This window comes from Pan paniscus, chromosome 1 (genome assembly GCF_029289425.2).
Source record: "Pan paniscus chromosome 1, NHGRI_mPanPan1-v2.0_pri, whole genome shotgun sequence".
NCBI classification, from domain to species: domain Eukaryota; kingdom Metazoa; phylum Chordata; class Mammalia; order Primates; family Hominidae; genus Pan; species Pan paniscus.
This window is the reverse complement of record NC_073249.2, coordinates 187,339,226-187,351,926: the sequence shown is the minus strand read 5'-3', so window position 1 is coordinate 187,351,926 and position 12,701 is coordinate 187,339,226. Positions and strand designations below refer to the sequence as shown.

At 43.2% G+C, this 12,701-nt stretch overlaps 1 protein-coding gene across 35 annotated transcripts in view; it reads left to right on the top strand.

Moving 5' to 3' along the window:
* Nucleotides 1-11,558, top strand: part of MACF1 (microtubule actin crosslinking factor 1) — a 402,950-nt gene extending 391,392 nt beyond the window's left edge. For 25 of the 35 annotated variants that reach the window (XM_055095114.2, XM_055095086.2, XM_055095084.2 and 22 more), the window contains 4 exons: nucleotides 4,394-4,605; nucleotides 5,516-5,626; nucleotides 9,172-9,301; nucleotides 10,109-11,558. In XM_055095114.2, the coding sequence (XP_054951089.2) occupies nucleotides 4,394-4,605; nucleotides 5,516-5,626; nucleotides 9,172-9,301; nucleotides 10,109-10,365 (710 nt within the window). In that variant the 3' untranslated portion in view covers nucleotides 10,366-11,558. The remainder of the gene's footprint in view (nucleotides 1-4,393; nucleotides 4,606-5,515; nucleotides 5,627-9,171; nucleotides 9,302-10,108) is intronic. The other 10 variants (XM_063608610.1, XM_063608606.1, XM_055095132.2 and 7 more) reach the window with 1 other exon arrangement.
* The last annotated feature ends 1,143 nt before the right edge of the window (nucleotides 11,559-12,701 follow it).

Genomic DNA, 12,701 nt, shown 5'->3' with positions numbered 1-12,701 from the left:
CAGCTACTTGGGAGGCTGAAGTCGGGGGATCACTTGAGCCTGGGAGGTCAAGGCTACAGTGAGCCATGTTTGTGTCACTGCACTCCAGCCTGGGTGACAAAGTGAGACCCTGTCTCAAAAAAAAAAAAAAAATGCATTCTGCAGAATGAGAAAATGAGTGAGGGCTGGGTGGGTGGTGAGATGAGAAACAAGGAGACCAGTAGGAAGGCTGCTACAGTTACCCAGTGGGGAGGAGGTGCTCCATGAAACACCTGAGTGCAAGGGGGCATGCACAGGCTCAGGGATTCAAGAGGCATTTGAAGGTAGAATCAATAGACTGAACTGCCCTTGGGAGGGAGAGACCTACGTTGGTGCCAGGGTTTTGGTTCCTGACTTTGGTCATGCCTAATCAGTTGTTGGATATAACTTCTGGCATCCAGCAGGAAGGCCTGTCCTACTAATATATTTGGAGTTGGGTGTGACTATAATGGTAGCACTGAAGCCTCAGTGGATGAGCTCATCACCAGGTCAAGTCTAAGAGGGAGAACAGGACTGTGGACAGACCCAGCAGACATCCATGTTTTAGAAGTGGGCAGGGAGGAGTGGTCAGCAAGGGAGCAGGCGTCCTTGAAGCCAGGGGAGGACAGGGTTTCAAAAACAAGAGAGCAGTGTGTAGTAACCCTCCACATGCAAGTTACAAGAGCAGAGAGATGTTTTTACCTAACAAATTGTCAGACTTTTTTCCTGTATGCACTCATGCTCATAGCACAATAATTGGCCAGAATGAAGTAAATTTAATATACTCATATTATTTTGGAGAGTGTATGCTAGTAAAACATTTTGGAATCAGCTGGCATCTATCAACCTTGACACATGGTTGACATTCATCAGTTGATGTTTTTACCTTAGGTATGCATCCTTTCTCCCCAGAAAATCTACATGTAGAAATTTATCCTAGGCTGGGCGCGGTGGCTCATGCCTGTAATCCCAGCACTTTGGGAGGCCGAGGCGGGCAGATCATGAGGTCAGGAGATGGAGACCATCCTGGCTAACATGGTGAAACCCCGTCTCTACTAAAAATACGAAAAATTAGCCAAGCGTGGTGGCCACGCGCCTGTAGTCCCAGCTACCCAGGAGGCTGAGGCAGGAGAATCACTTGAACCCAGGAGGCGGAGGTTACAGTGAGCCAAGATTGGGCCACTGCACTCCAGCCTGGGCAACAGAACAAGACTCTGTCTCAAAAAAAAAAAAAAAGAAGAAATTTATCCTAAGGAAATATCGTGGATACATGCAAAATGTTTTACAAATTGTCACAGCATTGGCTACAACGTTTAAAATATTTAAACAAAAATGCAATATTGGACTGGTTAAATAAATTCACATCCATATGATGAAATAATACTTAGCAGCTAGTTAAAATTTTGCATGAGACATGTAGGGCATGGAGTAAAGTTTCTGATTTTTTTAATATATACAAGCTGGGCACGGTGGATCACGCCTGTAATCCTAGCACTTTGGGAGGCTGAGGCGGGTGGATCACCTGGGGTCAGGTCAGTGTTTTTGAAACACTGTCCTCCCCGGCTTCAAGGACGCCTGCTCCCTTGCTGACCACTTCTCCCTGCCCACTTCTAAAACATGGATGTCTGCTGGGTCTGTCCACAGTCCCGTTCTCCCTCTTAGATATATATACACACACATATATACACATATATACACTTAGTGTGTGTGTGTGTGTATATATATATATACATATACACACATACACAGATGTGCAAAGGAGTAAGACACACCATTATAATAGTGATGTCCCTTGGGTTGTGAGATTAAGCGACTTTTGTTGTTGTTTTGGTTTTTGAGACAGCGTCTTAATCTCTCACCCAGGTTAGAGTGCAGTGGTGTGATCACAGCTCACTGCAGCCTTGACTTCCCAGGCTCAAGCAATCCTCCCACCTCAGCCTCCAGAGTAGCTGGATCTGCAGGCACATGCCACCATGCCTAGCTAATTTTTTAATTTTTTGCAGAGATGGAGTTTCATCATGTTGTCCAGGCTGGTCTCCAACCTGGGCTCGAGCAGTCTGCCCTCCTTAGCCTCCCAAAGTGCTGGGATTACAGGCATGAGACACCACACCCAGCCATTAAGCAATTTTCATTGCCCTCCTGAGATAGAGGTTGTCGGTGACCTTTGCCAGAGCAATTTCCATGAGTGGTGGGGATGGAAGCGTGAGTGGTCTGAGGGGAGGAGTGGAGACAGCGAGTGTAGGTGGTGATGGAGAGAGCTAGGCTGGGAATGTCTTGGGGGTCGGGGGACAAAGAGGACAACTCAAGTGGAAGACGTGGGTTCTAGGTCCACCTCTACTGCCACTTTGCTTGACCTCAGCCTCTGTGAGTACTTCAGTTTCTCTGTAACATAGGGACGCTAATTACAGTCAGCTGCATTATTGCACATTCTGTGAACTGTGCAGTGCATAGGGAACATATCACCATTATGGCATTAGAGAATGCCCTTCCTAAAACATTTAAAATGTCACTTCCTTCAACTGCAATGCAATTTCAAAGTTTTCCTCTTATATCTTTTTTTTTTTTTTTTTTTTTCTGGCAGAGTTTGCTCAGAAGTGAATTTTTTTTTTTTTTTTTTTTGAGATGGGGTCTCACTCTGTCACCCAGGCTGGAGTGCAGTGGCACGATCTCGGCTCACTGCAGCCTCTGCCTCCTGGGTTCAAGTGATTCTCCTGCCTCAGCCTCCTGAGTAGCTGGGACTACAGGCATGCACCACCATGCCCAGCTAAATTTTTTATTTTTAGTAGAGACGGGGTTTTGCCATGTTGGCCAAGCTGGTCTTGAACTCCTGGCCTCAGGTGATCTACCTGCCTTGGCCTCCCAAAGTGCTGGGATTACAGACATGAGCCACTTCGCCCGGCCAAGGGTCATGTATTGTTGAGGCTTGAGGAGGAAGGAAACACTGGATCATGGAAGGAAACAGCTTAGCATTTCAGGGACCATTAAGTCATAGATCATCCATACAACAGGGCTCTTAGAGATCGGTTGACCTGATCGCCTCTGGTGAGCCTGAGGAAACTGAGGCCAGAGCAGGAAAAAAATCACAGTTGGCAGCAGAGCTTGGACTATAACTCAGAGGTTTTGGTATCCAAGTGAGTGCTTTTAACCTGATACTTTGATATGTTCTGTCAACATATAATATATTGAGAAGAATTTGGATTTGATTTAGGAATTTGGAACCATGCTGCTTGGACACTTATGCAACCTGATTTAAAACACTGATTCTACCAAAATTCCTCAAATTCCTTAAGGGACATATAGGGTAGGACAGATGAGAAAGTGGACAAAATTTCCTGCCACCTTCTAGATTTATGGTTTCTGACCAGTTAAACATCTGTTATAGAAAAGAATGACAAATATTTTGTTCATAATGATTCCCTTTTCTCCAGCAGTCCCATTTGTTCAGCTGTGTCTAGTACTTCATAAAGAGTGCACAGTTTAGGGTGGATGAGGAGGTAGAGGGTTTCTGCAGGATTACATCTTACAGTGAGAAATAATCTAAGAACATATTCCAGAGGGATTATGTCTTTTAAATTAGTAGCATCTTTCGCATTTAACATTTTTGTTGGCTATGCGTGAGATCTTCCTATGGAATCCACATTTTAAGTTCTGGGTGTGCAGCCCCAGAAAGCCATAAGACAGCGCTAACTGGCTTCCCGTGCTGACTCCACGTTCTTTGCATCTTGATGTTCCTCCTACTTGCAGTTACTCCTTTGGCCTTTTATTGCTTTCAGTTTTTCACTTAACAGTTTCTCACTAGCAAGTGTTGTGCATGGTCTTGATCTCTTTCTCTCTCCCCACCGACATGTTTACTTCTTAATGATTCTCTCCTGATCTTTTTACTGTCCTGAGTTCCTGGGCTCCTTTCTTTAGGATTGTTACTGACTGAATTCAAATAGAAGAGTCTAGACAATGTCGATTTCAGTAATGTTTTTCTCTACTCTTTCATTACCACATATCCTGCAAAAATTAAGCAAAAAGTACACATGTACTAAGAGAGAGAAAAGAGGGGTTTTGATTTAACTTCAGAGGTTTACGAACTGTTGCATCTGCTTTACCTCAAGCAGTCAGTGTGCTTACCCCAGGGACAGTAGCAAAGCAAGACGCTAGCAGCAGAGTGGGCTGGTCCTTTATACACAGAGACTTGCTTATTATACAGTTAACATATCTGCTATGGGTAGGAACCTTGACAAGGCTGATGTGTCATGAATTCATCTCTATTTTTGAAGAACCCACAGATGGTACTAAACCCATATAACTTATATAACTGTTATCATGGGGTCAAGCCGCTGTATAACTGTCAAAAATATATTTTTTAGAAGAACTGACATTGTGTGTGTGTTTATTTCCTTTTTAGCACGAGGTAGAACTAACATTGAACTTAGAGAGAAATTCATCCTACCAGAGGGAGCATCCCAGGGAATGACCCCCTTCCGCTCACGGGGTCGAAGGTCCAAACCATCTTCCCGGGCAGCTTCCCCTACTCGTTCCAGCTCCAGTGCTAGTCAGAGTAACCACAGCTGTACATCCATGCCATCTTCTCCAGCCACCCCAGCCAGTGGAACCAAGGTACGTACTGATCTCCATTATGCCCTTCTTCCCCAATCCCACCCTCACAGATGTTCATTGTTCACGGTAGCCTCTGAAAGACTCCAGTGAGGAGAAGAAATAAAAATGAAAACATGTTTTCTATTTTAGAAATAAAACGTGAAAACACACAGATCAAGACTGCCCTGTTCCTAGCAGTACACAGATATATGGCCTTTAAGATGACTCCAAAGGACATTTATTAAAATATGCACTCAGCCTGGTTATGTCAGAAATGTTTATTTCCTCATGTTCTCAGTTTAAGTTTGAGCCCATCCAGTGTTACTACTTTTGAAAATCCAGGCTGGACACAGTGGCTCATGCCTGTAATCCCAGCCTTTGGGAAGCTGTGGTGGGAGGATCCCTTGAGACCAGAAGTTGAAGACCAGCGTGGGCAACATAGCAAGACCATCACTACAAATTTCTAAATTTATCATCTCAAATTTTTAAATTTAGCCTAGCATGGTGGTGAGCACCTATAGTCCCAGCTACTCAGGAAGCCGAGGCAAGAGGATTGCTTGAGCCCAGGAATACAAGGCTGCAGTAAGCTATGAACTGCACCACTGCACTCCAGCCTGGGCAACAGAGTGAGACTCTGTCTCTAAAAAATAAAAATTAAAAAAAAAAAAATTAAGGAAAAAGGACAGAAAATCCAGGCACTGGCTGTGCAGTGGAGCTAACAGCTAAGTTTGATGTTATGATGGGTTATGTGTGAATGATGTTAGTGCCTGCCTGGTCCTTCTCATCCTGATGGACCAACATGCATTTTATTTTGTTTTCTGTTTCTTTAAAATTTAGTATCTTCTATTTATTTTTTTCTGTTCCCAATGTGCACCCTTTTTGTTCCTTTTTCAATTGTTCCCGTCCTTCCCTTTGGATTTCTGTTTCACAGACTTCACTTCAGTTCTCTCGCTGTTATGACAAACCCTGGTTGGTAAACAGTAAAGCTGGCACCCCTATCAGGGACAGCCATTCTCCTGACCTCCAGCTGCCCACCCCCGAGGTAGAGTATTGCTTTGCTGACTGAGGACACAGTCAAGACGAGGCCCTGGCTACTGGACTTGACCAGCTCTTCTTCCTGACACGAATCCCTGCACTCTTCCATCTCTGTGGTGCTTGCTGTCACAGCTGATTCATCTAGTCCAGTGTTTTCAGGGGTTTCTAACTCGGATTCACCAAAATTGGAGAGAAATAAGAGATGCCTGAAACTAGATTAATAAGTTTATAACAATCTTGAGAATGATATTTGCTCAGAATGGGAAATGATGGTCATTGCTGTAGATTTGTTTATTGATGTCATTTATAATCAGGCCTCTTGGAATCTCCAAATGTCAGATACTCAGACGAGTTATGAACACTTGAAATTCAACTATGGCGCATGTTCTACAATGTTCTGTCTTTGCTTAGAACAGAAGAGTGGTTGGCGCCACCTGCCCTGAGACACATGTCCAGGGTGGTTGGTATTGCCACACCACACTGGTCCGAGGCGTGAGTGCTGTCTCCTTCAGCCAAGCACAGCACCAGTGAACACTGACCTGAGGCTCACATTCTAGCTTCTGAATTTCTTGGCCTAGGCACTTGAGTTTCTGTAGCCTTGATTTGAATACACATGCCAGCAATTAAGCATGTTCAAGTGCAGCCATTAAAGTGCCTGAACGCTTTTGGAAGAGCAGTGTTTTAGAAATAAAACATGGACTAGTGGCTTGTCTGATAGCAATGCAGTTTGCATTCCAGCTCCTACCAAGAAACATTGGATTCTTGTGCCTCAAGACAGTGTTGCCTTAAGTCTTGGAAAGCCTTAGCCAGGGAAACAAGGGATGCACAAGAAGTCAATGGCTGTGAATGAGCTGCTGTTTTGAGGTTCATTTCACTTCAAGCTAAAACTCCAGTTCAGAAATATATCTGGTTTAGAATATGATCTGGGGACCTACTGCCACTAAACTACTAGACTCACCCTGCTTATCTTGCTTTTCTTCTTTCCTTAATGGCTCCAGTTTCATAAAAATCTCAGTTCTATTTTAAGTTTTAGATGTTTAATGATGTACAAATTCTCATACAGTTCTGATAAATCAGGGCTTTTGTTCTGTCTTAAGGTTTTATTTTCTGTTTCATTTCATTTTGAGGCTTCATCTTTCCTTACTTATTGGTGTTCTGTAGCCAGGCCATCTCCTGACTTGGAATTCTAGCCCGGGGTCTAGCTGTGGTCTTCCAGCAGCAGTGAGCAGGAACCTTAGCTTCTGAAACTGGTGTTCTTCCTCCTATGTGGCCAGGAACTTTTGTGCTTGAGTGTTAATCAATTTCTATCGCTTATGCTTTTTCTTTATAAATTTAAGAAGTACAGCAAACAATGAGATGGATTGCTTTTCTCTTCTGTTTGCATAAACGTCTTAAAGGTCCTGGAAAACAATTTACATAATTGATTTCAAAGAAAAATTAGAATGGCATGCTGTAGCATGTGGCATAAGTAATGTTTTGGGGTTTTTTTTGTTTGTTTGTTTGTTTTTTCATTTTTTAAAAAGCGAAGTAGAGACAAGGTCAAATAATGGATGTTTAAAACATTTAAGGATCAGCCTGGTCAACATGGCAAAACCCCATCTCTACTAAAAATACAAAATTAGCTGGGTGTGGTGGTAGGCGCCTGTTGTCCCAGCTACATGGGAGGCTGAGGCAGGAGATCACTTGAACCTGGGAGGCAGAGGTTGCAGTGAGCCAAGATTGTGCCACTGCACTCCAGCCTGGGCAACAGAGTGAGACTGCCTCAAAAAAAAACCCACACAGATTTAAGGCTGGACATGGTGGCTCACCCCTGTAATCCCAACACTTTGTGAGGCCAAGGTGGGCAGATCACTTGAGCCCAGGAGTTCAAGACCAGCCTGGGCAACATGGAGAAACCCTGTCTCTACAAAAAATACAAAAATAAGCCAGCCACTAGGGAGGCTGAGGTGGGAGGATTGCTTAAGCCTGGGAGGTTGAGGCTGCAATGAGCCATGAAGTATGCCACTGTGCTCCAGTCTGGGTGATGGAGCAAGACTCTGTCTCAAAAAAAAAAAAAAAAAAAAAAAAACCCACACATTTAAAATATTCTTTTTCCTCCAGTTAAGCCTACTATCTAAAAAACCAAAAAAAATCACTCAAATAGGAAACATAGCACCTATTGGTAGCAGTGATAATAATATATAGCTCTTTTCCAGTTTGGGAAATGCTTCTATTCATCATTTATTCATGCAAGTTTTTATTGAGTTCCTCTTCTGTGCTGTGCAGAACACAGGAAGCAGGGGAGAGAATAGAAGTGTACAAGCAGTGTTCTGAGTAGTGAGACAAGACCTCTCTACTAAGGTCATCCTTTCAATACAGCCCCTGCAGGGAATGAGGGGGTGAGCCACACGTGTATCTGGGGTAGGCTTGGGGTGTGGTGATTGTGCAACAACAGTCCAGGCAAAATGAACAGCAAGGGGACAAGATTGGTGGACTCTCACTGGGCCATTGGTGGAACAGCAAGGAAGCTAGTGTGGCTGGGATGGACTGATGAGGAGTGTGGTAGAAATGAAGTCAAAGAGGCAGGATTTAATCCCTGATTTCCCAAGAGAGAAGCAAAGACACAGGTGTTAATTTCAGTCAGTCCTGGAACCCAGACTCAAACCCAGGTCTCCTGGTTCTTCATGCACAGACTTGTTCCTGATGTCTCAGTCCCACAGTCGTGTGCTTCTCATAGTTTATTTGATCCACAAGTTAAGTAATTTTATCTGCATTTTACCAGTAAGGATAATGACTAAAAGATCTTACTAAAGTTACTGCACCTACTTAGTGTTAAGAGATTGGGGCCAGGTGCGGTGGCTCACGCCTGTAATCCTAGCACTTTGGGAGGCCGAGGTGGGCGGATCACAAGGTCAGGAGATCGAGACCATCCTGGCTAACACGGTGAAACCCCGTCTCCACTAAAAAATACAAAAAAATTAGCTGGACGTAGTGGCAGGTGCCTGTAGTCCCAGCTACTTCGGAGGCTGAGGCAGGAGAATGGTGTGAACCCAGGAGGCGGAGCTTGTGGTGATCTGAGATTGCACCACTGCACTCCAGCCTGGGTGACAGAGCGAGACTCCGTCTCAAAAAAATAAAATAAAAAAAGATTGGAGTAATACTTGAATCTCCATATCAAATAGGTGGGCTAAAACTCATTTCAAATTTTTAACCCCAAAATCTTGATACCTAGTATTATTTGAATTTCTTTTTCCTTTACTCATTCACCATAATTGTTTGTTGTAACTATTGTATTCTTAGTGAGGATTTTTTTTTCCATTTCTAGGGGAAATTAGTAAAACAAAAGGTATTTGAAGACATTTTGAAATTTTTATTTGGAACATAAAACTTTGATTTTGGGAATTATCAAAATATATGACCTAGGATACTTTAAGAGAAATCTTTGTTTTCCTGGACTTTTAATTTGCTTTTCAACTAAGCAAATATAAGGAGGTGTAAGGAGACCTTTTAAAGTTGAATTTCTGGCAAAGATTTTACCAAGTAAAATGTGACCTTTTTATTATTTTTTTTAAGGTTATCCCATCATCAGGTAGCAAGTTGAAACGACCAACACCAACTTTTCATTCTAGTCGGACATCCCTTGCTGGTGATACCAGCAATAGTTCTTCCCCGGCCTCCACAGGTGCCAAAACTAATCGGGCAGGTAAGTACCTGCCCCGTGACCTACAAGCCAGGCTGAGAATTTGGAAACAACAGCCTATGTGGAATGTTTCACTGCTCCCAAGGAGTGGGTAATGAGAGTGGCACTTAGTGTGATGCCCAGAAAGACAGACCTGCAGATGCTCAAGTGACCTTTACTTTTTCTGTCATTACAACTAGCTTTAAGCTTTCCTTCTGAGACGAGATGCTTCCACAGCCAAAGCTGGGCCATGCGTTCTCATCAGAAATGATCACATTTGAGAGAATGTAAAAGGAAATGTGGGTCTTCCTCAGACACCAGTCCAGTGTTGGGATGAGCAGCTTGCTAGTAATTTTTCCAACACGTCATACTTACTATGGCTGCTGTTGAACCAAGAAAGGCAGGGGAAGATCACATCTGTTCTCCTGCTACTGTTCCTCATGGGAACCTAGGAATCTTCCTTCGTTTCCTGGCTGGCTGCTTCCCCTCATTTTGCCTCTATCCATCCTGCCCATGGATTAGCCCGGCTGGCAGGCTCACCCACCTGTGCTGAGGTGGTTGAGCAACCTTGCTTGCCTCCACTTTGGGGCCATGGAAGGTGACAGTGCTGCTGATAGAAGTGGCTTTCTAATCCCCAGGAGGCAGCTTCTCAAGTAGAATCACAAAGCCAGAAAAGGCTTCAGCAACTTCTGTATGGATGAGGAAACTGGGATGCAGAAAGGCTGTGAGATTTGCTTAAGATCACACAGGATCAGAACCCTGGCTTCTGCTCACTTGTTCTTCTACCCCATGCCATCTCTATTAAGTCTGCGTTTTATTCTTGAATTCCAGACCCTAAAAAGTCTGCCAGTCGCCCTGGGAGTCGGGCTGGGAGTCGAGCCGGGAGTCGAGCCAGCAGCCGGCGAGGAAGTGACGCCTCTGACTTTGACCTCTTAGAGACGCAGTCTGCTTGTTCCGACACTTCAGAAAGCAGCGCTGCAGGGGGCCAAGGCAACTCCAGGAGAGGGCTAAACAAACCTTCCAAAATCCCAACCATGTCTAAGAAGACCACCACTGCCTCCCCCAGGACTCCAGGTCCCAAGCGATAACACTGTCTAAGCACCCCCAAGCCACTATCCACTTTGAATCCTGCTCCATACATTGGGTGTATATTTATTCTGAACGGGAGAAGTTATATTGTTAAAAGTGTAAAAGAATAATTGTGTTATGAAGCTGCCTTATTTTTTTTCTTTTTGTAAGTTACTATTTTCATGTGAATATTTATGTAGATAAAATTTGCCTCCTGGTAACCCTGTAATGGATGGGGCCCAGAAATGAAATATTTGAGAAAAACAAGTGAAAAGGTCAAGATACAAATGTGTATTAAAAAAAAAAAAAAGCCTATTAATAGGGTTTCTGCGCGGTGCAGGGTTGTAAACCTGCTTTATCTTTTAGGATTATTCCTAAATGCATCTTCTTTATAAACTTGACTTGCTATCTCAGCAAGATAAATTATATTAAAAAAATAAGAATCCTGCAGTGTTTAAGGAACTCTTTTTTTGTAAATCACAGACACCTCAATTAGCAAGAACTGAGGGGAGGGCTTTTTCCATTGTTTAATGTTTTGTGATTTTTAGCTAAAGAGAGGGAACCTCATCTAAGTAACATTTGCACATGATACAGCAAAAGGAGTTCATTGCAATACTGTCTTTGGATATTGTTTCAGTACTGGGTGTTTAAAGGACAAATAGCTGCTAGAATTCAGGGGTAAATGTAAGTGTTCAGAAAACGTCAGAGCATTTGGGGTTTTAAACTGATTTGTTGCTTCCTATCCAGCCTAGACACCAGTAACTCTTGTGTTCACCAGGACCCAGACCCTTGGCAAGGGATAGGCTCGTTGGTGACATTGTGAATTTCAGATTTGTTTTATCCACTTTTTTTGCTATTTATTTAAATGGTCGATCAACTTCCCACAAACTGAGGAATGAATTCCACGAGCCTGTTCTGAAAATGTGGACGTAAGACAAACACGTGCTCGTCCTTTAATGGAGTTCACCAGCACACTTGTTAACCAGTCCTGTTTGCTTTCGTCTTTTTTTGTGCGTAATAAAGTCAACTGACCAAGTGACCATGAAAAGGGGCTGTCTGGGGCTCCTGTTTTTTAGCTGCTGTTCTTCAGCTCCGACCATGTTGCTGTGTGATTATCTCAATTGGTTTTAATTGAGGCAGAAACTGAAGCTCTACCAATGAACTGTTTAGAAACAAGACACACTTTTGTATTAAAATTGCTTGCAATAACAAATATTTTGTATTTCCTGATTTTCTTTTCAACTATTACCTTATCTATAAATGTTACCCTGGGGTATAATCATGTTGTAGGTACTTAAATGCATTCCGCAAATCAAAATATCTTGATGGATAAATTATAGAGCTTAATAGATTTTGTTTTATTTCATCCTTGTTAATTTTGTTTAATATGGCTGGGCATGGTGGCTCACGCCCATAATCCCAGCACTATGGGAGGCCAAGGCAGGAGGATCACTTGAGTTCAGGAGCTGGAGACCAGCCTGGGAAACATAGTAAGACCTTGTATCTACTAAAACTAAAGAAACAATTAGGCATGGTGGCACATGCCTATAGCCGCAACTACTAGGGAACTTAAGGTGGGAGGATCACTTGAGCCTGGGAAGTCAAGGCTACAGTGAGCCACGATTGCACCACTGCACCCCAGCCTGGGTGACACAGCGAGACCCTGTCTCAAAAAAAAAGACAAGATATTAACATGAACATGTAGGATATCTGTCCTACTTACATGATTAAATAAATAGTATTATGTAAAAAGATACTAGAAATCATGGAGATCCTGGGTTCTCAGAATGGGACCAGTTTGTCACACTATGTCACAGTATGCTGAAATTTCTGGTTAAATGGTAGAATTTCAGAGGTGGAAGCAAAATCGGTCATCATATCTAGCTCCTTTGTTTTACAGATGGAGAAACTGGGATGGGAAAGTAGAAGAGAAAGTGATTTCCCTGAGCTCACAAAATGAATAAATGACAGAAGTGAACCTTGAATCCAGTCCTCGACTCCCTGTTCAAGTCTGGCACTTCTATTTCCTCCAGCCTCTAGTCAGTCAGCTTTATAATAGAGCAGCCAAATGTTAACTTAGTAATAAGAAGAAAAGGGCTAGAGGCTTCGGAGGTAAAGGGGCTAAAACTCATGCCACCTGTGTTCTTGGTCATTAGGCCGCATTCCTTAGGACATAGGCATTTGGTGAGATCGATGCATGTTTGTCAAAGCTGTTAAGGCCAAATACCCAGATTAAAAGGAATTTGGAGCCTAATGGATTCTGAAGGAAGTGGTTACTCTGTTCTCCATGGAACTGGGGAACTTCAAGCTGCCAGGACTTTGTATAGGATAGTGTTTTCACCCTAATTTGCTTCCC